The following is a 21,522-nucleotide window of genomic DNA, read 5'->3' on the forward strand; positions in this document are numbered from 1 at the left end:
CACGGGCCTGTGCAGTCCTAATTTTTCAAAGGTAATTTCTTGAAAGGAAAAAAAAAATAGATATCAAATGGGACAATTTATGAGGAAAACAATGCTCCCTGATTTCTTAAAATGGATAACATTTCAAAGAGACACATGGAAAAATGAATTTGAAATGGCCTCTGTTCAAATAGTTGCATCTTTGGAGCGCTACCTGCCCATTCAGCGTGATATGAAACAACCAGATATATCTGCCTATTTCTGCAATGTGCTGTCCTAAATACATGCAATACTCTTTCATGACATTTGGGGGTTGGGGGGGGGGGGGGGGGGTTCTGTGTGCTTTTTCCTAAATCCGAAATGGAAAAAATGTGAAATTGGTTGGGGAAGTCACTGGTATCTATGGAATGCTTGAACGTATGGTTAAAATTAGTTTTACAAGACAACAACTTCTAATGATCCGCTGTGAAATGCATGCTTGAGCACAAGCGGATGGCATGACCATTAGGGTTAATTGAATTAGAGCTGTCTGCATGACAGAAAAAACACGAGCCGGCAGCGTGATTGGCGGGTTGCTGGGGGTGGGCAGCCTGGTCCAACTGCAAAGGCAGCCACAACACGCAGCGAGTACAGCTGGTGCTGTATTTCACTGGGAAAGTGCTTAATATAGTTCAACCTAATATAGCTCAACCTAAGTAAAGAGCTGCAAGAGAGAGAGAGAAAGTGTGTCCGTGTGTGTGTGTGTGTGTGTGTGTGTGTGTGTGTGAGTGTGAGTGTGTGTGTGTGTGTGTGCGTGTGTGTGTGTTTGTCAGATATCGCAAAGAAGCTTCTGAAACACGCAGGCTCACACAAACACGTGGAGCCTTTTGCAGTGTGCCCACCCAAGAGACCTCATAATCAAAATATGCCAGGCCTCCGTCAGAGCCTTCATTGTCGACATGGTTAGGAAATTCCACGGGTACATCGTTTGAATTGCTGTTATGATCATTCGGGTCAGAGCAGCAGGCACACTTTTTTACAAGTGCGTGTCTCATGGTTGAAGATTTGCATATTTTAGGGGTCCTCAACAGGTGGTTTGCCAACCTCACTCAGTAGCGGGGGAAAAAATTATTCCCCTACAGTCAGACAGATCAACAAAAATTTGGGTGGACAAATCTATCATGACAGAACAGGCGAAAAAGTCTCTTGGAGGTACCTGAAATTCGGTGGGCAACCATGAAAGGATCATCATAAAAGTCGGAAGGGCTCATGACTGAATTGCGCACCGTGTTGTCCCACTAGGTTAGCGTAGCTTGCGTGTGAATTTTGGGTACATTACCACCACAGCTACGGAACCCAGGATCCCCTGAATAGAACTAAAAACATGTACAGGTCGAGGAAATGTAATCTATTTCGATTTAGTTGATCCCACGGTGTAGTAGTTTTGGAGTTGACATTATGGTTAGTTTTTATTTTGTTTTGACATTTGTTTTTAAATTTAGTGATTTAATTCTAATTTGTTTCGAGAGAGTTTTTATGAGATTCAAATTTTTAGTTTGGTTTTATCTGTTTTGGCATGAGTTTTAGGTTTTTTTTTCATATAAAAGGAGTATGTGTCCAATGCAAGATAAAAAAATTGGTAGATATAATAACGGTAATGAAGTACAGTACAGAATGCCATTGCTTGCCCCCCCCCCCCCCTCTCCCACACACACACACACAGAATTGCCTTCAAAGCAGTTACTATGCCGGCCTATATTTTCAATGCCTTGACTAATGTAGACTTGAAGTTAAACTTAAAAGTTAGCTTTGGAGACTAGATCTCCGGAACACAATGCCACAGTTTGCACTTTGCATGGGAAGTGTCATGAATATTCCCACCGGTGTTTGAAAGTGAGCAGATTAACCCCTGTGTTTACATATCTGATTTAATTGAAATGACCCCCGGCCCCGGTGACTCTGTGCCGTGCACCCCTCAGACGACCTACCTCGCTTCAGTCGCCAGTGATGACCGTCAACATACATTCCACAGTCGCGACCAGTCTTTGAGTCTAGAAGCAGTAGCGCGGGTCTCGTGAAGGCAACGTCCCGAGTCCGCTTCAAATTCATGTTTTCCTCAAAACTCGGGCCGTACTATTCCGGTACATGTTCGAAGCTTTCCTTTTGGTTCAACCCCACTTCAGGCTCCTCGGTGGTCTCGGATTCAAAACGGTCTCCCCCACCCCTGGCCCCGATCTCTGCGGCGTTCAGCCCTTAGACACCCCAAGTGCCATTGTTCGCGGAATACCGTTAAATGCTTTTGCAGCTGCTGCTGTCCCCTAAAAGTACTGGCAGCCTCGATGACAGCAAGGGGAGATAAGTACGGCACTTCCATTCACTTGCCAGCAGGGGCTAAAGATAGCGCGAGTGATCAGTACATGGAAGACTACTTAGCTTACGTGAGGCTTTGCATTAAAAATACATAAGAGGAACCTTCCGGTAGTTTACTTCAATCTGTACTACAGTTTCAAGTTGCCAATTTGTTAGCATACAAGTAAGTGCCAGTATAACCGGACGCTAACCAGTATGTATTAATCAGTCTGAAAAGGAAAACATCAGCAGTAAATGACGTAAAATTTGTGAGAGCCGTGCAAATAAACCTCTAGAGGAAAGGAGGGAAAGTATCCAAATTTGACTGAATGAACCGAAAGTAAAGAAGCTTCAACCAGAAAATGCAAACAACTCTCTGAGCAACTGTGATTTTTTTTCATTAAATCTTGTGTCATATTCATCTGTTGATGTCTATGCAAAATGTTTTCAGGCAAAAATAAAGGAATTTGTTCTCGCTTAGGGGCAGGGGCAGGAAGGGGGTGGGGTGTCACTGTACACTCCTTGCGGAATGGGGACTTGTTATTTTCTTAAGCTGAAATCAAACACAAGGTGAGAAGCTCGGTCATCCGGGAGGACCTCACAGTAGAGCCGCTTCTCCTCCACATCGAGAGGGGCCAGATGAGGTGGCTCGGGCATCTAATTAGGATGCCTCCTGGACACCTCCCTGGTGAGGTGTTCCGGGCATGTCCCACTGGCAGGAGACCCCGAGGACGACCCAGGACACGCTGGAGAGACTATGTCACCCAGCTGGCATGGGAACGCCTCGGGATCCGCCAGGAAGAGCTCGAAGAAGTGGCTGGGGAGAGGGAAGTCTGGGCTTCCCTCCTAAAGCTGCTGCCCCCGCGACCCGACCCCGGATAAGCGGTGGAAAATGGATGGATGAAATCAAACACAAATGTGTTTTAAGTCGTCCACCCGCAAAACCCCAATCAGTGCTGCGTATTACATGATGTTGGCGTTCCAAATTGCCTCGCCCGCTGGCCCACTCATGGGAGCGAGGCTGTTTTGTGGCTGTTGTTGGCCGACGGGTCCCTTCAGCTGTTTCGTGGCTCCACACAACCTCCTGCCTGATTTCAGCTGTTGGAAGTAATCTGAGATAACTCAGAGACATGCAGCCGGTTATGAAATCCTTTGCGCTAGAGGAGAAATACCAAGGTTCGTTAAACATGAATGCGCTACGATATTTTCTTGTCCTAACTGAGGGGTCAGTTTTGAATGTGTTTTTTATGCTACCCTCTGAATTCCAATGAAAGGCTTTGGTTGACCGCGACTAAATAGTTTTCGGAAAGTTTGTCTTACTTTGTTGGGATTCAGGTGTTTTTCTCATGTTGTATGTGGACAAATAACTTCTGAGTGTCCATGGAAGCATGGAGAACACGCATATTCCACAGATTCAAACCACCAACCTCAAAGATGAGCATAATTCACATATGAACCTGCTAAATGTCGCAGTTTGCAAAAGTTCGACTTCTCCAGCCCCTCTAGAGACTTTTTTTCATTACAATACTATATAAGAAAAGAAGTTGACGGAGCAAGAAATGCTGCGCGCGTGCTGGAATTTCAGCCGTCCATCACAGTCGAAATGGACTGCGAATAATTTTGCCAACCCCTAAGCAAGAGTTCATAGACCTCCAAGGGCTGCGGGGACCTCAGTTTGAGAAGCTCCACGACTCTCTGTCGTGTGCCGCTTTGCCTTTTCCAGACATTTTTACCTTTGCCTCCCCGTGACACTGGAATGTGAGCCAAGAAGTCAATCGCAGGGACCCAGACATGTCCAGACCTGGCAGACAACCGCAACGTTGAAGCGATCGTGTTGCAGGATAGAATCCGTACAGGCAAATGAATCCCAAGCAAGCTGTATGGACGTGTCTCTTGATGAATTTTAAAAAGCCTCTCTAAATGTGCATCCCCCCCCCCCCCCATCTTTGTGTTGCTTATGTGCACCCTCCTCCCCCATCTTTGTGTTGCTTCTGTCAATTGATGCTGAGGAGGTCTTTTCATCATCTGTTCTTTTGTTTTCAGTACACAGTCATTTGTTCTATTTTGGTTGAAACGTGTTATTTCCGGGTCTCCGTCGATTCCATATGGAAAAGCAAATTAGGCACCACAAAGTTCGCCCCCTGCCCTCTCCCCACCTTCCCTCAACTGATCTGATATTGAAAATAATAGCAACACTATCCTCTGGTGGCCATTTAGTGTAAGTGCAGCATGAAAAAAACATGACAATCTGAGAATTAACTTTGTGTGTTTTGTTGTACCTTCCTTGTTCAAGGAGACTTGTACAGTTTGTTTTATGTGTATCATGTTATAGATTTATACTGTATTGCCGTACAATTTCCAAATAAGCATAAAAGTGAGATGTAAAGGCCTTCGTGGAGTCACCAATTTTGTTGTTGTTGTTGTTATTCTTTTGATAAACATAAACTCAATAATTGTTGCAAGGTTTTGTATCCTGTTGACATTGTATGCCGTTGAAGGGTTCCCAACGCTCACCCAAAACAAACAAACGTACTCAACAGTGCCCCTGGAAAGATAACAAGGTATACTCTGACACCCATTTTTATCTAAAGACGTCGAAGTGGATGAAGCCGACATGTAACGGGAGCCATGAGAAAGTCTGAAGGACCCAAGTTCCCGAAGATGAACAGGAAGTCGGCCATTTTTGGCAAATTCCGGGCCTTGTGTTAAATGCCGACTTTATGCCGACCAATGAGCAACAGCTGTGAGAAACCCCAACTGCAAATCTTTTTTTGATGCATAGGTGTCAAAGTCAGGTCCTGGAGGGCCGCTGCCCTGCATGTTTTCCAAGTCTCCCTGTTGCAACAAATCTGATTCAAATGATCAGATCATCAGCAAGCCCTGCGCAAGCCTGACATTGAACCTGTTCATTCGAATCAGGTGTGTTGCAACAGGGAGACTTGGAAAACATGCAGGGCAGCGGCCCTCCAGGACCTGACTTTGACACCTATGGATTAGGGCATCGAGCTGATGATTATCTCAAGGGTTTGTCATGAAAAGGTTCTTTTTTGTTTTTCTTTCTTTTTAAACAAAGGCGTTGAATCAGTTGACTTTGCTTCCGCTTCAACCAAATTTTTTTAAACACGAGTATCTGCACTTCTGCTCTCATCCATCGATTGTGCTTCTGCCACACTTGTGGAGTCGGGATGCGGGACACAGCTCGGAGCCCACGCGCTTGGAAAACGCAGGAAGCCGATTCTCTCTAGGACCTGGCGGAAGTCCCGGGTGGGCGCTGCGAGCCGGTCGGGGGTCGGCCCCACACACGCCGCTCACTTCTCGCTCGTCGCGCATCAGCTGGAGGAGCGGCGCCGGCCGGGAGCGAGAGGACGTTCGGGCACCGTCAAAAACTCCATGTGGCGTCTTCTTGGCTCGGCTGCAGCGCAAGACACACGACCATGAGGTACACGGCACAACTTTTGCAGCTTTGCTGGATGAAAGCTAAGCGTTATTCTCGACGTATACGCCATACGGTATGTAAAGCTTGCTGCCTTCTTGCAGGTGTTTCTCGGGGCTGGAGCGCTTTTGGTGCTGCCTCCTGGTTTTTGCAAGCCGCGTCGCAGCGCAATGGCCCGGTAAGAAAAGCGTGCAAATACAATTGAGCATTGGCGCAAGTAGCTAAATGCCCCCCCCCCCCACCACCACACACACACACACACACACACACACACACACACACGAACGCACACACACTACTTGCATGCTGTGGCTTGCGTCAAACTGGTTGTGATTTTTGGAATATTAGTGAGCACTTCTCGCAAGTTGACGGATGAATGGATGGATGGATGGATGCTTCATCGGTAAATCAACAAAAGCTCACTTCAATTATGAGTTGGCCTGCTCGGCCCCTTTGCTGTTGACTGAAGCAGGATTTCCACTGTGCCCAATTCCACTTGAAAGCCACCCAAGATTTTTTTAAAAATCAGTTTCAGTCCATTCCCACGTTGATTTCATCAAGTGACACATTTGCCACCAGGCTCTGTTTGCACTGACGTCACACATGAATCGGCTCGCGTGCGCAGACATTCAAATTGCATTCAAACAAAGACGCGAATGTCCACAACAGCACTCGGTCACCGCGGTTACGTGTTTATTTGGCTTGTTTGTGCAGACTTCGTGTTGTGTTTATTTCTGGCATTGACGGGCGTGTATCTGATTTGTGCACCCCAACGGCAGGGATCCAGACACAAGTTTTTCTTTGGAATTGTCCATTTTTTTTCCCCACAAATATGATACTGCCGCATGCTCCAAAGTCCAGTTTGCACTCCTTGTCTTGACTGAATATGACCACAAATTGCTGCTTGTCGGGTTTTTATGCAAGCTGCAGCCCGTCTAAGCCTTGCGTTGAAACGTCCCAGGACGCAGAAAGTAAATTAAAGAATGAAAAGACCCTCTGCTGCCCTTGAATAATTGATTTGCGGTCCGTGTGTTTGATCTGGCCGATGTTTTGTTGCATTGTCAGTCGATAGGCAGAAGACATTGAGAGGATCTTGATTAATATTTGATTGATAAGTGATGGGGGGGGGGGGATGTTCCTCAGATTTCTATCTCATGATCCGTCAATTGTATTTCGTCGGGGAGGCTTGTGGATGTCGGCGGTCAGAATGTTGCCTATCGACATCCGGAAGGGTTCCATCTCTGATGCGAGGACCGATGGATCCCTGTCAAACTGTTTTCGAAATCGTATTCGCGCTTCCGCGAGCACTTGGTGACAAAAATTCTTCCTTAAGATTAAAAGACGCTCAAAAGGTGAGTAAAGATTCTTTGGGAGACCCCGTCATGGATGCAAACGCGAGTTGAGTTGCCTCGGGTCAAGTGAGCCGACGCTTGCCTTGGGCCACTCGTCTGTCGTGTGATGCGTCTTATACCAAAGATCCTTCACGCAAAGTTCTTGCATTCCGCCCCAGGCCGCATTGGTGTTGAGTGCGTGCGACATGCTGGAATTCGGGTCCAATTCATTCCCAGTCCCCGGCTGGGTCAGGAATCCCTATTGTCATGTGATCTTTGACATGTACCCAGCGGTGGTTTTGCCTGAAGGGGAGCAAGATGAGGAAGGGGGGAAGGGGCCAGCGCTTGTAAGGGGACACCCCGCTGGGCCATTTCATGGCTGAATTAGATGCCGCATTAAAAATCACAGTTTGGCTTGGGAGAGGGGTCGGGATCTGGGGCGGGGGTCTCCGCCATTTGAAACATGGTCAAGGATTGCGGATGCAGATCAAAGTTTACGCCTCCAAAAGCCAATGGCAGAGTCACAAGAAAGCGTTACAAGCGGCATTTCCCGCAAAAAGACAATCTCAAAATGTTCCTTTGCTGACGACTTGGTTCGGCTTCTCAGAAAATGTCGCCAACAAAACCACATCGAACTTTCTCGATACAGTCGAACCTAATCTGTACGCTACAACGCTCGTTCGTCGTAATCATGTCCGATAAAATGGCTGCCGATTCTGTTGACCGGCTCAACCTTGTGATGTCTAATCCCGGGATTTGCTGCTCAGTCGAGGCACTTATTCACCATCGACCACCTGATGAGGTGCCACACGCCGAGGCGCCATCTCCGGCGCGTGTATTCGAAAAGCCTCTCCTGTCTCGGAGGTCGCCTTGTACCGAGCAGCGTCGGGGTTAGCCAGGTCTGGACTTGTTGCTTGGACTGGAGGTGGGTGGGGCGGGAGGTCATTCAAAGTGTCAAGTGGTCTGCACCTCCCTTATTGGCTCAGTTCTCGCCACATTTGCACAACCTTGACGCGAGGGATTAACGCTCCCTGTTTCCATGCGCTCAATCCAATCCAAGACCCGTTTTGTGCGCGTGTGTGTGTGACTCACCAAGACCGAGGTCGGTTAACTCCTGACGGTTGGGAACGTTGCTCATTCTTCTTCATTTATAGGCTTGCGATTGTTTTCGAAAGACTGCCTGCCTGCCTCTCGTAAAAAGACGCGACCACACATCCGTTTACCTTCAGGTGGATGCGATTTTATCAACACATTCTGCTTTGGATACTTGGATTGACCCATCTGGAGTTTGTTCCAAATCTCTCCATCGGTTCAGGACAAACAAGGCCTCGTTTCAACCCCCCCCCCCCCCAACCCCACCCACACACACTGTTTAAATTAGAGTCCACCTACTTGGAAGAAACATTTAGAGAAAGGCTTGAGTTGTTAGTCGGCGAGTTTTCTTTTTCCCCATAAGTGCCGCCATTTTATACATGTCGCAAAAAAAATCCTTCACGGGGGACAATGGAAAAAAAGCAAAGGCGCAATATGTCTTGTATCGACGGCTGTTCTTGTATTTTGATGTGCCGTCGTCTTGTTGTGGCTCATGTCGAAATGGCCGTTCGGCCGTGTGAAAATACGGAGCTCCAGCAGAATTGCGCCTCTTGTCGCGAAGGGAGCCGGTCTGCACGGCCACTTTGCGCGGGCCCCCCGAATGTCTCCGGCCCTAATGGCTCACCGAGCGCTCGGCCAGCTCTCGGCGCCTCTTTCCTGTTTGGGGCAAAAGCATGACTTATCGGCTTGTCTTTTCCCAGCCACGCTCGGCGGAGGCGGGACACCTGCATTTTATGCACGTTGCGCAAGAACAGAAAGAAAATAAGGACACAACCGGAGGCAAAGATGACTTTGTCGTAACTGTCATTCATTTTCGTATCGTTTGTCGTTAACGGCGACAGGAGACCACCCCTCTACTATTTGACGCGGTCTTGAAAAATCAATGTCACCGGATTTTCCTTCTTGGGACCGAATCGGCGAGACTTGAGTGATATCCCGTAAGCTTTTCTGCAGATTTACACATGAGTGGAAGCGTATTCCAAGTGGCGGATGTGAACGAGGGTCAATAGAAGCAGCAGCGACCGCACTCGATGCATTTTTGAAACGGAGGGTCCGGATCGTTTGGCGAGGCCCCACCTTGGAATGCCTTTGTCCGCCTCCAACTTCACTCTCTGTTCTGTATCCCTCCTTTTGCTCTGCGCGTCGTCTTATCTTCTTATTGACTCTCGCGTTTGGCGGGGCGCCTTTCAAAGCGGCCGCGGATTCCGCTCTTTCACCCGTCCCTCAAGAGTCGCCGCGTTTGTAAGGCGCTTCTTTTTATTTTCCGCCCCTCTCGCAAATCTCACGCCATGGGGGTGTGAATTGAGGAGAATCCCACGGGCCGGCCAGATTACCATCAAGTCTGGAGCTCTTGTGACAAAAGGGGGATTTGCCCAGTTCTCCTCCTTGGGGAGAAGTAAGACTTGGATCATGGCTAGAATGCTTGCGATGATTCTCAAACTCGGGTGCCCGGTCCTACGACAAGCGCAACAAGAGTAGCTTCAGGTTATTCATGGACAAAGAGTAATAAAAATAATAATAATGATGGGAGGGTCCTTCGTAGGTCGTGAGAGTCAAGTGGAGGATGGAGCTCAGGAGTTTGTTGGAGGAAAGCATTCAAGTGTGGCGTAGCCTGATGATCCATTTATGAAGCGGTGGGAGAGGACAACAGTTGGAGCTGGAGAAGTCGCGAGAGCAGGAGTGCCCCAGTCCGGCCCCGGAGAGCCCCGATCCAACCTTGCTCCGGCACACCCGATTCAAATGATCGGGATCGTGATCAGGCTTCTGCAAAGCTTGCTGATGAGCTGATTCAAAACGTTTTGACTTTCCTTCTTTGCTCTCAGAAGTAGTCCACTTTTGTATTCCTGGGGGGGGGGGGGGGGTGCACGTAGTCATGTTTGGGTGACGGCAGGATGGCGGGGGGGGGGGGGCTGCCTTTCAAAGAGTGCCTGCACTCCAAATGTCGAGAAGGCCTTTGTGGCGTCGAGTCTCTTTTTGTGGTTTCGCATGTTGAACGAGAACCGATACAGTAAATGGCTGTGGGGCGGCGTGCTGAGTCTACATCAACCCCCCCCCCCCCGTCAAATGAATGCCTCAGTTGCTCATAACTTGTAATTGTTGTGTGAATCCTGAGTTTGCAGACAATAAAGGGCGCCCTCTATTCCCTCCGCGCCTGCTTTGGGCTAGGTGGCACGGTGCCATCCATTGAGAGGCTCAGATAGAGGGAGGGAGAGAGGGAGCCGGGGGTCAGCCATGAGGCCGTATTTCAAGGTCCAGCCGGAGATTTGCGGGGGCCATTCATCGGCCGGTGCAAAGTCCTTCATTCTGAGGTGAAGTGACTTCTCCCCTTTCGCTGAGCGTGTTGAAGGGAACCCCGTGGTTTCAAAGCCCCAGTTGACCGTGCCATGTGGATCGATCGCAAATCGTTTCCTGTCCCGAATGTGGAAAACAGAACAACAGTGCGACTCTGTTTTCAAACTGTAAAATCCCATCTGTTGCGTTCAAACGCTGCGCTTGTGTGCGTTGGACTGCTTCGTGCCTTTTTGCAATCCACGATTCTGTTGATCGCGGTCATCGGGTCAAAGGTTACTTGCGTGAAAGTTGAAGGCGAGATCATTTTTGCCTTTCCGAAGTAAATTGTCAACTGGCGTCCCCCCGCCTCTGCTAGAATGTCAGCACACGTTCAGGACACATGTTGGATCACGTCACTTCACCTCCCCCTCCTCCCTTCTGGTGAAAAAAAATGACGCCACCCTCAGTTGTCGCCGAGACTCGAGCAACAGCCGCTGGCTGCCACATTGGCCTTTTTCGAGAATCAATAGCTCGCAGTTGTCTCCGTGCAAATAAATAAAGACTTCTTGAAACCTTCCAGATTTCTGCTTTCATTCGTATTCCTGCCGACTTCCAAAGCTCAGCAAGAACCCTTAGCCCCCGGCTGCCTTATCATTCTTCCATCCGTGGAATTCCGAAAGTACAATGAGGTCTCGAGTCCACGAACGCCCGAGGGCAGGAATACCGACAGAAGTTTACCTGGGCGGAGCCCTTCCACTTCCGCGTCTCAAGAAGCGGCGGTGCCGCTTTGAGCTGGCTTACTTTGGACCCGTGACGCAATATTGACACAGCGCGGCGTCGGGCTGTTACTTTTTAAGCCGCGGCATTGCGTAGTGTCGCTGCGACTGCACGTCTTGAAACGGCCGGCCTCGGCGTCCCCCGCGTGGGGCCGGCGGGTTTCCCGGCCGGTTCACCGAGTTCAGTTGAAATCGGGTTGCTGCGCTCGCTCTCTAAAGCCCCTTCACGTGGATTGGAGCAAGAGCGTGATTCGATGCGGCTTTTTTGGGTGCCCAAAAGGGCGGGGGGGGGGGGGGGGCACAATGAATTCAGGCACCCTGGACTCTAATCTTCCCCGTACTAATTGACGGCCCTGATATTGTCTCGTGGATGAAAGGCCTCTTTGTCACTCTGGCTTCTCTTCATCTTCCGGGGGTGGGGGTGGGGTGGGCTTCTGATATCCCCGACGGCATCACGTCACCCTCTCGCATTGCTCCGATTCATTTAAAGGAGATTAAAGTGTCAACGGAAGGTGAAGCGAGTTCACCGGTGCGCTGTCGCCGTTCACGTCTTCAAGGAGCCTCATACATTGGGGGTTTTTTTCTCTCTCATTCAAGCGCTTCCCAGGGGTCTCAACTTATTCACAGCCGGCAATGTTTCTCTTTGTTGCACCCCCTGCGGATTTACAACAGGTCCACTTCGAACTTGCCTCGGCAACAATCGCCGCGGCCGTCCGAAATACCGTCCAAGTGGCCGCATGCGTGGAACGTACGGCCCAGTCCCGAGTGGATGCGGATATGCCTTTGAAGGTTTTCCGGCTTGGAGGCTGCGGAGGCGGGCCAAATGTCCGCATTCATCCACGGCTGCGTCACAGCGTAAATTCGGGAGAGAGATCTTGAGCTCAAATGGTGACAAAACGGCCTTCTCGTCTTCCTCTCGAAAGCCGTATTTGCACCTCTTGCCTTCCAATCGAAGATTTGGCGCGCGTTGCAAACGCCGCTGTGAACTCAAGTACGAAAAGGGGCGAATCAAGACCGATGGACCAAATTACCGATGGTCGCTTGACGCGGACGTAAATGCTTAATTTGGAGGCAAAGAGTGGCTTTGTGAAAGTGTCACCTTTGTCTTTTTTTTCCCAAATGGTCAGTCAATAAATTGTCCCGCATGAGTGGCAGCAGAATCTCAAGAATGCCGCTGGCCTGGGAAGTTTGTCAGTGGACAGCGTGCACGGCGAAGCGGCGGGCCTCCGTTTCATTCGATATGAGCACGTCTTGGAATGTGACCAAGACGTGCCTTTTGATTTATGAAGCCACCGAGCCGCAGCACGTCCGGGGCTCCTGGTTCCCCTTTTTGCAACCCGTGACGCGCGATGGGCTTGACCCGAAAGGTTAAGTCTTTACTTTCCTCCTCCTTTGAGGAAAAAGGTCCCAGTTCGCAAAAGTCAGAAGGCCTTGCTCCCAGATACACTTTTGGCAACAGACGGCCAAAGCGGCGACTTGGTTGTTGAAGACGCGCCAATTCCAAAGTCAGTTTTCCATCCTACGGCCGCTTTAACCGAAAGGACGTCGCCAGCACTGACTGAAGCCGTCGGGAAGTCGGTCAGTGTCGATGATTGACGATTGACTATTGTTTTTACTTTGACTCTGCTCATCTCATTTGTGTTTTTGTTGCATGCTTTTTTTTTTCTGAATTGTCTTTGACAAATTCAGATCTGTTTGGAAAAGAAAATATCAGTGCTCTGCGTATCAGCCGCTGATTTATGACTGGCACCTTTATGCCGGTTATAAAATTCCCACCTCGGCATGTCAAATTGTCATCAGTGAACTTTTTACCTCTGAATTGAACGTTTTCCCCGGCGTTGTTGGCTCGTTCGGCTTTCAGATGAAAGAGACGGCGCACTGAATATCACCAGACATAACCTGGAACCCTCCGGGCCAAAACTCAAGTTGATGGCTAATTATTTCCTCATCCGCTGCCGTGGACGAATATACTCGTCAAGTGGACTCGAACAGTCTACTGACCAATATGTTCCTCGGTCACGGGTGCCCGAGTCCGGACCTCGAGAACCCCTCCCCAACTCCATGTTTCCCTGCTCCAACACAACCGATTCAAATGATCAGCAAAAAGCCCGCTAGCGATCCCGCAACAACATTTGGCGGGTCTTGAAAGGTCAGTCCAAGGGCTGTGAAACTCCAGACGGGGATAGGAAACTCTGCTTTGATGGCAGTGAATGAGAAAGGAGAGAACCCCTACGACTGCCCCCCCTGCCCCCCAGGTGATGTTGGATTGACCCAGATCAGACCCTCCCGACGAGCACGGTCGTGTGCGGTGTCAGTCTTGAGGCGGTCATCCCTCTTGTTGTCATTTTACGGGCTCGGGCTTGTTCCCGGCTTGAGAAAACCCAATAAAAGTCTCGCGCACGCTCAAGTGCCTTTGAAAGGCTCGCCGGCTGCCGCAAGTTCTGTGCGAGCTCATCGAGTTTACCGTCTTCGTCATGGATGTTTTCTTGCTGCTAATTGCAGTCATTGCATTTTTTTTTAATAAGAAGGCGTAAAGGACAAATGAAGTTGACGTGGGGCCAGAAAGAGAGCGCCCAGCAGCGAATGTTTTTTGAATATAGAGACTTCAATGGGAAGTGCTCTTTTGTAAGATGATGGATTGAGCTTTCACCCCGCACGCTGCAGCGGCATGCTAAGCCCGAGGGGGGGGGGGGAGACAAAGCTCTCACTTCCCCGCCCTCAAAAGTCCAGGTTTCGGCCCCAAGGTCTGTCTGCATCTGAAGCCAAAAAAAAAAAAGTACAAATTTCCAAATGCATGTGCGCAGGGCGGCCACAAGATCTTACGGGATTGAAAGTTCTCCTTCGGCTCTCAAGTAAACTTGCAGCAAAATGCTCTTTGATCACTTTTGCCATCAAAACACAGAATTGTTCCATATGGGGTGCGTGGTAGCTGCTTTTGATACGGTGTTTGTACTGCGAGTTACCTTTTGAGCCAGCGCATTCCCGACGTGCATTCCAAGGCTGAGCAGCAAGCGCCAGCTTTCTGTACTCTTACCGAATCAGATCTGCAAAGTATCGCTTGATATTCAAGATGGATTTGTCTTGTTTTTTTCGTTCTCTTGCAAGGGAAAGCAGCGGCCGACCACCCTTTGCTCCGCGTTTGCTTCCATCTCTTCGCGGAACACCTCGGAAATGCTCGTTTGCAAACCAAGAACATCACCTGCCCTTGAAGCAAATTTCTCCCCAGCTTTGCGGGGTCTTTAAAGATTGGAGCGACAATCTGCCATCATCTATTGTTCAGGGGAACCCCACCCAAAAGCACGTCACGTCAGGCGTCACCCTCAAGTACGAGAAAACAAAATACGTCAGTAATATGATTCATTTGCCTGAAATCTGCCCCAACACCAACTTTTGACTTCATCCCTACGCTCTCCCCCTCATCGAAATGGCTGAAATTGAAATGAGGGAGGGGGGGGGGGGGGTCACTCACTCACACACACACACGCTCACGGTCGCTCGCTCACACGGAGACAGTGACGTCGCCTTGGTGAATGGTCACGGCTTGTGGAGAATGCTCCTGTGCGGACAATGGCCGTCTATCCCTTCTTACCTAGCAGTCAAATCAAGCGCAGATCAACTCGAGCTCGTCTTTGTTTCGCCATCTTGTCAAAGGGCCACAGGCAGACTCTTTTTTTTTTTTTTTTTTTGGCCACGTTGTTTGCCATTCACTGCACGAAATGCGTTCTCGCGATCGCAACGCACACTTTCTACCAACGACCACCGCACGTGTGCTTCGTGTCGCATATATGAGGCATCTGAACTCGTCCAGCATCCCATGCGTCGGCATTTCTTTTTCTCACAACGAGCGTGATGAGCACTGATTCTCAAGCGATGTAATGCCACCATCTACAAGGATGTGCTTGTCATGACCGTTTTTTTTTTTAACAATGGAGATTGGATGAGAGACTTTTTCAGGCCTAACCAATGAAAAATATTTTTGCTGAAGATATTCGTCATTGGTAGTGAATGGTTAGATTCCATCGGACAAATATAAACGTCAATGATGCGGGGAAAAATATCTAAAAAGGTTTTTTGTTTTTGTTTTCTCCCGGTATCAAAATCTGGCGGTGCAAAAGAAGAGTTTTGAGGTCCGCATGAATTACCAATAAAAGGCGGCAGCATAACAGGATGCGGAAAAAGTGAAGGGCGGCAAATATTTTCCCGGATGTTTTCCTGTGGATGGCAGGTTGCAGGTAGCAATTTCCTCGCCGCTGGTGCGGCTGCTCCATCATTGACGCCGGCGCTTGTGGCTCTTATGTTTGATGTGAAGGCATGAAAGGATGTTGCCGCGTGTATGTTTAAGTGTCCCTCCACAGCCTCCTCAAACCTCGCATTTTCTCCCCAGACCCGAAAGACAAATAATGAGTACGAGTAGCGCCAGCGATTATTCAGGTGTCCAGGCGTGGACGCCGCACCCACACTTGAAAGGCTGGCATTGCGACGACATGACACCGTCCTTCGGGTGACTTCCTGTTGTTTTTCATCACCTTGTCAGGGTTGTCCCAGTCTGGCCCCCCTTTGAACAGCTTGAGTGACTGCATCGGGTCTATTGGAAAAAAAACAAAACTTGTCCTCATTTCTCAGATGGTGTTTTGCTTGCCGTAAAAGTCGGCACGCAGCAAGAGAAGATGCAGGAAATCTGCGGAAGAAATTACGGGCTCGCAGATGACGCACGCTATCACAATCTCGCTCGCCTCCTACACTTTCTGCACTTTTCGGAGTGCGTCATGAACGTTGACACATGCGAAGTCCATCACGCCCCCTTGAAAAACGCCTTTTCTCCTTTTTGTTCCAAACCCACAGGAATCATTTGATTTGATTCTTTGTTTTTTCCTGAACGCTCCTTTCTGTTGAGTCGTCGACCAGAAAGTCCCCGGCTGCGTTTTATTTCAATGACATTCTAATGATCCCGACTTTGTCGTTGGTGGGATCCTTGCATTCAATGGAGGAAACTCAAAGACCAGGACTAGCTGGATCTTCCAATGGCTTCTGCATCATTTCCTCTCCGCAATCGACGTTCTTCCTCCAAAACCTGCTGAGTTCCAATTCCCTTTCAAGTTTCCTTTTTGGAAATGCCATTCTATTTTTTTCCCCCGTTCCCCTCGAGGCTGCGAATCGAACATCTTGCCGTCACATGTTTTTTTCTGGGGTAGTAAGTCATGTCGGGGAAATGTCAAGCAACGTCTGCGGCGAAGCCTCAAAACAATCGGCTCGCTTGAATCGGTTGCGCTTCCTTCGCGTGGCTTTCAGGGGGGCAACGTGTCACGCAATCCCATCCCCCTCCCGAGATGAAAACCAGACTTAGGACAGGAAGCAAAAGTGGAAATGTATGCAAATCCCCTCGGAGTCAGCGGCCGTTCTCCGGCATGAGTGGGCCGCAGGCAACATCTGGATTTGCCCCTGCGTCTGTTTGCAAGTCGAGAGAGCTTTCCGATTGCTGATTCACGCTATTAAACTGCAGAGCAACACGTTACTCATCTCGGCGTGCGTTCCAGAACTCTGTCGGAGAGTTCGGGACATCAATCGGGCCTGCGAGCGCAGCCGTCAAAGCTTTGTGCGGATCTCGCTCGGCTGTGTGGGCGTGGCGCTTTGGGGCGAGAAAGATCAATTCCTCGATAGGCGTTCGGTCGCGTTGCGACAAAGAGATTCTGGTTTGTACGGCGGCCAACGTTCCCGAGCCCCGTCTGCAGCGGCCGCTTCAGTAAGCGGGCCAAAGTCCCTTCGTGTGCGTGACAGGAAATTCCCAATCATGTGGCGAGCGAGCACAAGCGCCCCCGTTTGCGGAGAAAGAAGTCCCATCCCACATGAGAGAAGCCGACCCCGACCTTTTGGGATGCGTTATCGTGATAACTGCCCCGCAAGTTGCCAGCCAAGACCGCAAAGATGTCTCGGTACTCCGAGAAGGCTCCGGTCTTGAGGCATGAAAGTGGGATTTTCATAAACGTCATCTCCGACGTGCCTGAAAAGAATCTGGCACGAAGCGTATTTCTCACGCTGCTTGCCCCCCCTCTGGGAGTGGGGAACGAGAATTTAAAAATAAATACGTTGGTGACTCTGGAGACAGTCAATGCCATGACGCAGTTCCCAGGAACACGTTGAATGGAAGATGCATCGATAGCCTCCCTTGTGCTGTATGAAGCCCCCCCCCCCCCCCCCACCCCCTTATGGGCAGCTGTGTTGCATTTTCGGCCACCTGGGAACTGTTGCCGCTTCTCTTATTCACACCAATCATTTTGGGGCCTTCTCCGCTTCATCCTCGAAAGCAGGGGTTGGTCACACCTTTTCGTTTGAGGGCCGCCGAGCGAAAAATGGAAGCGTGAAAGAGTCGCTTTAAAACAGGCTCGACTTTTGGAAGCGCCCTGAAGTCAGTGAAGAAAGCAAAGCGGTGACTTGACGATCGTTCATGCCATGTCGTCGTCAACCGGCCATCTTGCACCAAGTGGCAGAAAAAACGATTTTTGCCTCCAAAATGGACTTGGTTTGATTCACTGTGGTGTTGAAAGATCCATTGGGTTATTCTTGTAATCATCGAATTTAGGGAGAAGTTCGACAGTCCACCTTCCCTTCTGACCACTTTTTTTTTTTTTGACTAACCAAGTCAAATGTCATTTTTAGTGTGTGCGTGTGTGTTTTTATTTGGGGTCATGTTGTGGGCCGCTGAAAAAGTCAAGAGCTTTTAAAGCCAAACTTCCAATGGCCACGCTTCATTTTCAGGAAGGGAGAACAGACAGACAGCAATGTCATCAGCAGCTGTCCAAACACAAAGCGGAAGGTCTCCAGCACCTGCCGTCAGTCACCAAGTTCCAACAGAATTGTCTGGAAAAAAAACGAACACGAATGAGTACGTTTACGGGCATGTGGAAATGTTGACTTTCTTTCTTTCGGCGCATGTAAACATGCCGACTTCCGTCATTCAGTCGCCGGCTGCGGCAGAAAAGCATTTTGTTGCGCTTATTATTGCTGTTGACAAATTTATGGGCCGATAAAATACAGGTCTTGGCGCGAGGCCCTCAAACGGGAGCCGGTGTCGTCTTTCATGCGTGTCGGAGGAAAAGAGGTTTCGACCTGTCTGTCGGGGGCTCTCGGGAAACCGCGGCTGCCTTTGCAGAGTTACGACTCAGCTAAGCTCACTTTAACTCGGCGGTCGTTGAAATCCCCAAACGAAGAGACAAAATAGGCGTCGTCTTTCACTCTTTTGCCGCTGACCCGGCGCTAACTCCAATGGGTCGATTGCACGCCAAGTGCTCCCATAAGTCGACCGTGTCTGGATTCCAAGTGTGGGAGAGTCCCGCTCCGTGAAATGCAAAAGCAGGTAAATGATTTGTCAAAGCAGCATAAGCCTTGGCTGGAAGAGTTCAAACACTCTGAACGTCAGACTGATTTGAAAAGAATTCCGTGCAGGCGTGATAAAAGTCAAGCTATTGAAGGAACATATTAACCCGTTTCGTGAAAGAAATAAATTAAAAATTGGGTTTGCGGAACCACCTGAAACGTCACCAAAGGACGCGGGAAAAAGTGACATTGGACTGAAAGGCTGTCAGAAGAAAAGGCAGATTGATTGAAGATTTTTTTGATTTTTCGCACTCTCTTCCGGTATCATTTCTCATGAGACTTGGGGAGGAGGGGGCGGGGCGATGCTAACATGCTACAGTGTTACAGGATTGCAACCTCGCTAGTTGATGTTGTGATTTTGTGGATGGTCTTCGAGATGGGTCTAGTTAGCAGCTCGGTAAGCTTCAGGAGTCATTTTCACGAATGCGCAGTGGAAAACGCTTGACAAGTCTGCCAATTGAAGCTGCGTTCTCCGAAAGCGCCACTAGGAGGCGACTCTTTGCCACTTCATCTTCTTCAGTACCTCAAGGCTTTGGGAGTCAAGAGGTGGGCGGCGGGTGGGGGGTTCAGGGGACTGTTTTCTTCCATTTTGGGGGGGGGGGGATTTTTATCATCTATTTTATCATTTACAATTCTTTAGGGTTTAATCTATCATTATTACTTCCACCCACAACCCCCATGTGTGTGTGTTTGTGTGTGTGTGCGCGTGTACACACTTTGTACATCTCTATAATTAGGTACGTCATTGTTTTCCAAAATACAAGCATATTTTATTTTGATTCAGTCAGTCTGCTACATTGATGGAGGATGCCAGAAATGGGATCAACAATTACTGTGGAGAAGCTGAAATTCCGAGCACTGTTATACATGAGAATTTCGGATTGGACTGAGACTTTTGATGTTGGGAAGAGGCGCTATTATAACGACGCCATTTCACTTGTTTGTCAATGCGATCGATATTAGGGACTGTTTCGGACCCATCATACGGCATCATTGAAGAAACCGAAAACCTTTCGGCGACACGTGTTTGTGGTTTCCTTTGAGCTGTGAGATCACGACGCAGGTGCAAGCTGACAGCCTTGCCGACGGCGAGGCCGCCATATTGAGAGCACTGACCGTATCATCCGTTTATCGAGACGACAATCACTAACGGAGGGATTTTGCTCCATTCCTCTCGTCTGAACACAACCGAAGACATCCGAGCACATTCGCATGATATCGTTTTGTATCTTATCACGATTTTGACCGAGCGCTTTATCGGCCGTGAGCTGCTGCTCGGCGTTGACGGGCCTTTTTGGGAAACGTCCCGTTTGATTTTCACCAGCTGTGTTTTTGTTTGGCGACCGCCACCTGTATAAATTTGTCTTTGACGTGCAGCCAACGGCGAAGATGAATGTGAGATAGCATCAGGCAGCGTAGCGCGTGCTATTGCCGCCGTAGCAAGTTGCCACATCATCCGTGCCACACGCAAAGCGGTCTACTTACGCCTTCAACTGTGGTCGGTTAAAAAACAAACTATAAAAAACATTCTTTAATTCACTGACTCACACTATTTATTACTTTTGAAAATATGTTTGTGCTGATTGAAGTACATAGTGAATGAAGTAAATTGAAGTGTTGCGTCTTGATCTGTGAGACAAAAACAAGTCAGTGTGTATGGAAGGGTTGTTCAGAAACCGTGTCTGTTTTGTGCAATGTTATATGGTGAGTTTGAAATGATTATAAAATGTCTTGGGATTTAAGTTTGTCATGTCCAGTATAATCTGATGTATGCGGCAAGGATGACAATTTTTTAGGAGGGTTTCAATTGCGGCAGAATAGCGGAGCCTTGCTGCATCGATCATTTTTAACAAGGTCAAGCGGGCATTTCCGGTGGTGTACTTGAGAAGGGCTGGTTGTGAACAGCAGAGGGCGCCATTTCCCCACAGCACCGCACGCATCAACTTGCCTTTGTGCTTCAACTGTCACCCCGAGACGAGAGGTTCCTTTCTTTTTCCTGAGCCAAGGCAGCCGTTTTTACATTCGAAAAAGCTCAAGCCGCAGCACCGAACTCAACAGCTATTTCAACTGGACCCAAATAAGAATGATCGCGTCTCATTGTAGTCCCACATTGACGGTATGTGATACACTTGAGGGGTCGCTAGTTTGTCAGTTGGTACGGATGCTTTAAAACCGACGGTTTCAAACAAACCAATGGAAAAAAAAACCTTGATATTTGAGACTGGACGATATGAAACAATATATGGGTGATCATTCTTTTTTCCCCATTTGGCCCAATGCTAGTTTGGACATGCTGTGGCAAATGACAGTGTTGCACGCTGTTTGGTCCCTGCGGGGCCGCCGTGTGGGAAAGTGGAATATTTCTTTCATTTCCAACATGACTAAAAAACAGCTGTTAACACTGCGAGGGCTCACCCGAATACAACGCTTGTCCGTCAATCGTCTCAAAGCCAGCGGGCGCCGCTTCGACAAACATCCTCTTGTCACGTCACGTACTTCAGTCAATCAGCTTTTTGTCTTTGACCGCCGTTGACGGGCTCGGACGGAAATAATGACATGGTTGGATATTGTTTGTGAAGCCTTTTCAAACACGGGCCGCCGTCTTGTTGTATGTGGAATGAATCTCTTGAGTCTGTGGCCGCCATCTTTGTGGGATTTTCTCATCATTTGGCTGAACTGACATACTGCCGCAGACGGTGGCAGATCTTCACCTTGCCTAGCTGCCAAGTCCGAGGCAGAGAAAGAGTGAGAAGATTATTTTGTCACAGTTTTGATGAACGAGGAATGTTTTTCATCGTCCAGAAAACGCACGCCATTAGCCCTTCCTCTTTGCTGCGCCGTCCACGCGGTTTGGGCACCGCAGGCCGCGCATCCCCCTGTTGTTCGGGAATGTGTCTTATTCACACAGACAGCCAAGCTGTCGCTGCTTGTCTGAGCGGGA

General features: G+C 49.0%; 1 protein-coding gene across 2 annotated transcripts in view; it reads left to right on the forward strand.

The window, feature by feature from the left end:
- The first annotated feature begins 5,607 nt into the window (after positions 1-5,607).
- Positions 5,608-21,522, forward strand: part of col18a1a (collagen type XVIII alpha 1 chain a) — a 41,765-nt gene continuing 25,850 nt past the window's right edge. Inside the window, exons 1-2 of one of the 2 annotated variants that reach the window (XM_086123899.1) lie at positions 5,608-5,746; positions 5,845-5,918. In XM_086123899.1, coding sequence (XP_085980025.1) covers positions 5,742-5,746; positions 5,845-5,918 — 79 coding nt within the window. In that variant the 5' untranslated portion in view covers positions 5,608-5,741. Of the gene's footprint in view, positions 5,747-5,844; positions 5,919-20,590; positions 20,698-21,522 lie in introns of those variants that run through there. The other variant, XM_086123900.1, reaches the window with a different exon arrangement.

This window comes from Hippocampus guttulatus, chromosome 11, assembly GCF_054856545.1.
Source record: "Hippocampus guttulatus isolate MCC_2025c chromosome 11, RoL_Hgut_1.0, whole genome shotgun sequence".
In the NCBI taxonomy this organism is placed as follows: Eukaryota; Metazoa; Chordata; class Actinopteri; order Syngnathiformes; family Syngnathidae; genus Hippocampus; species Hippocampus guttulatus.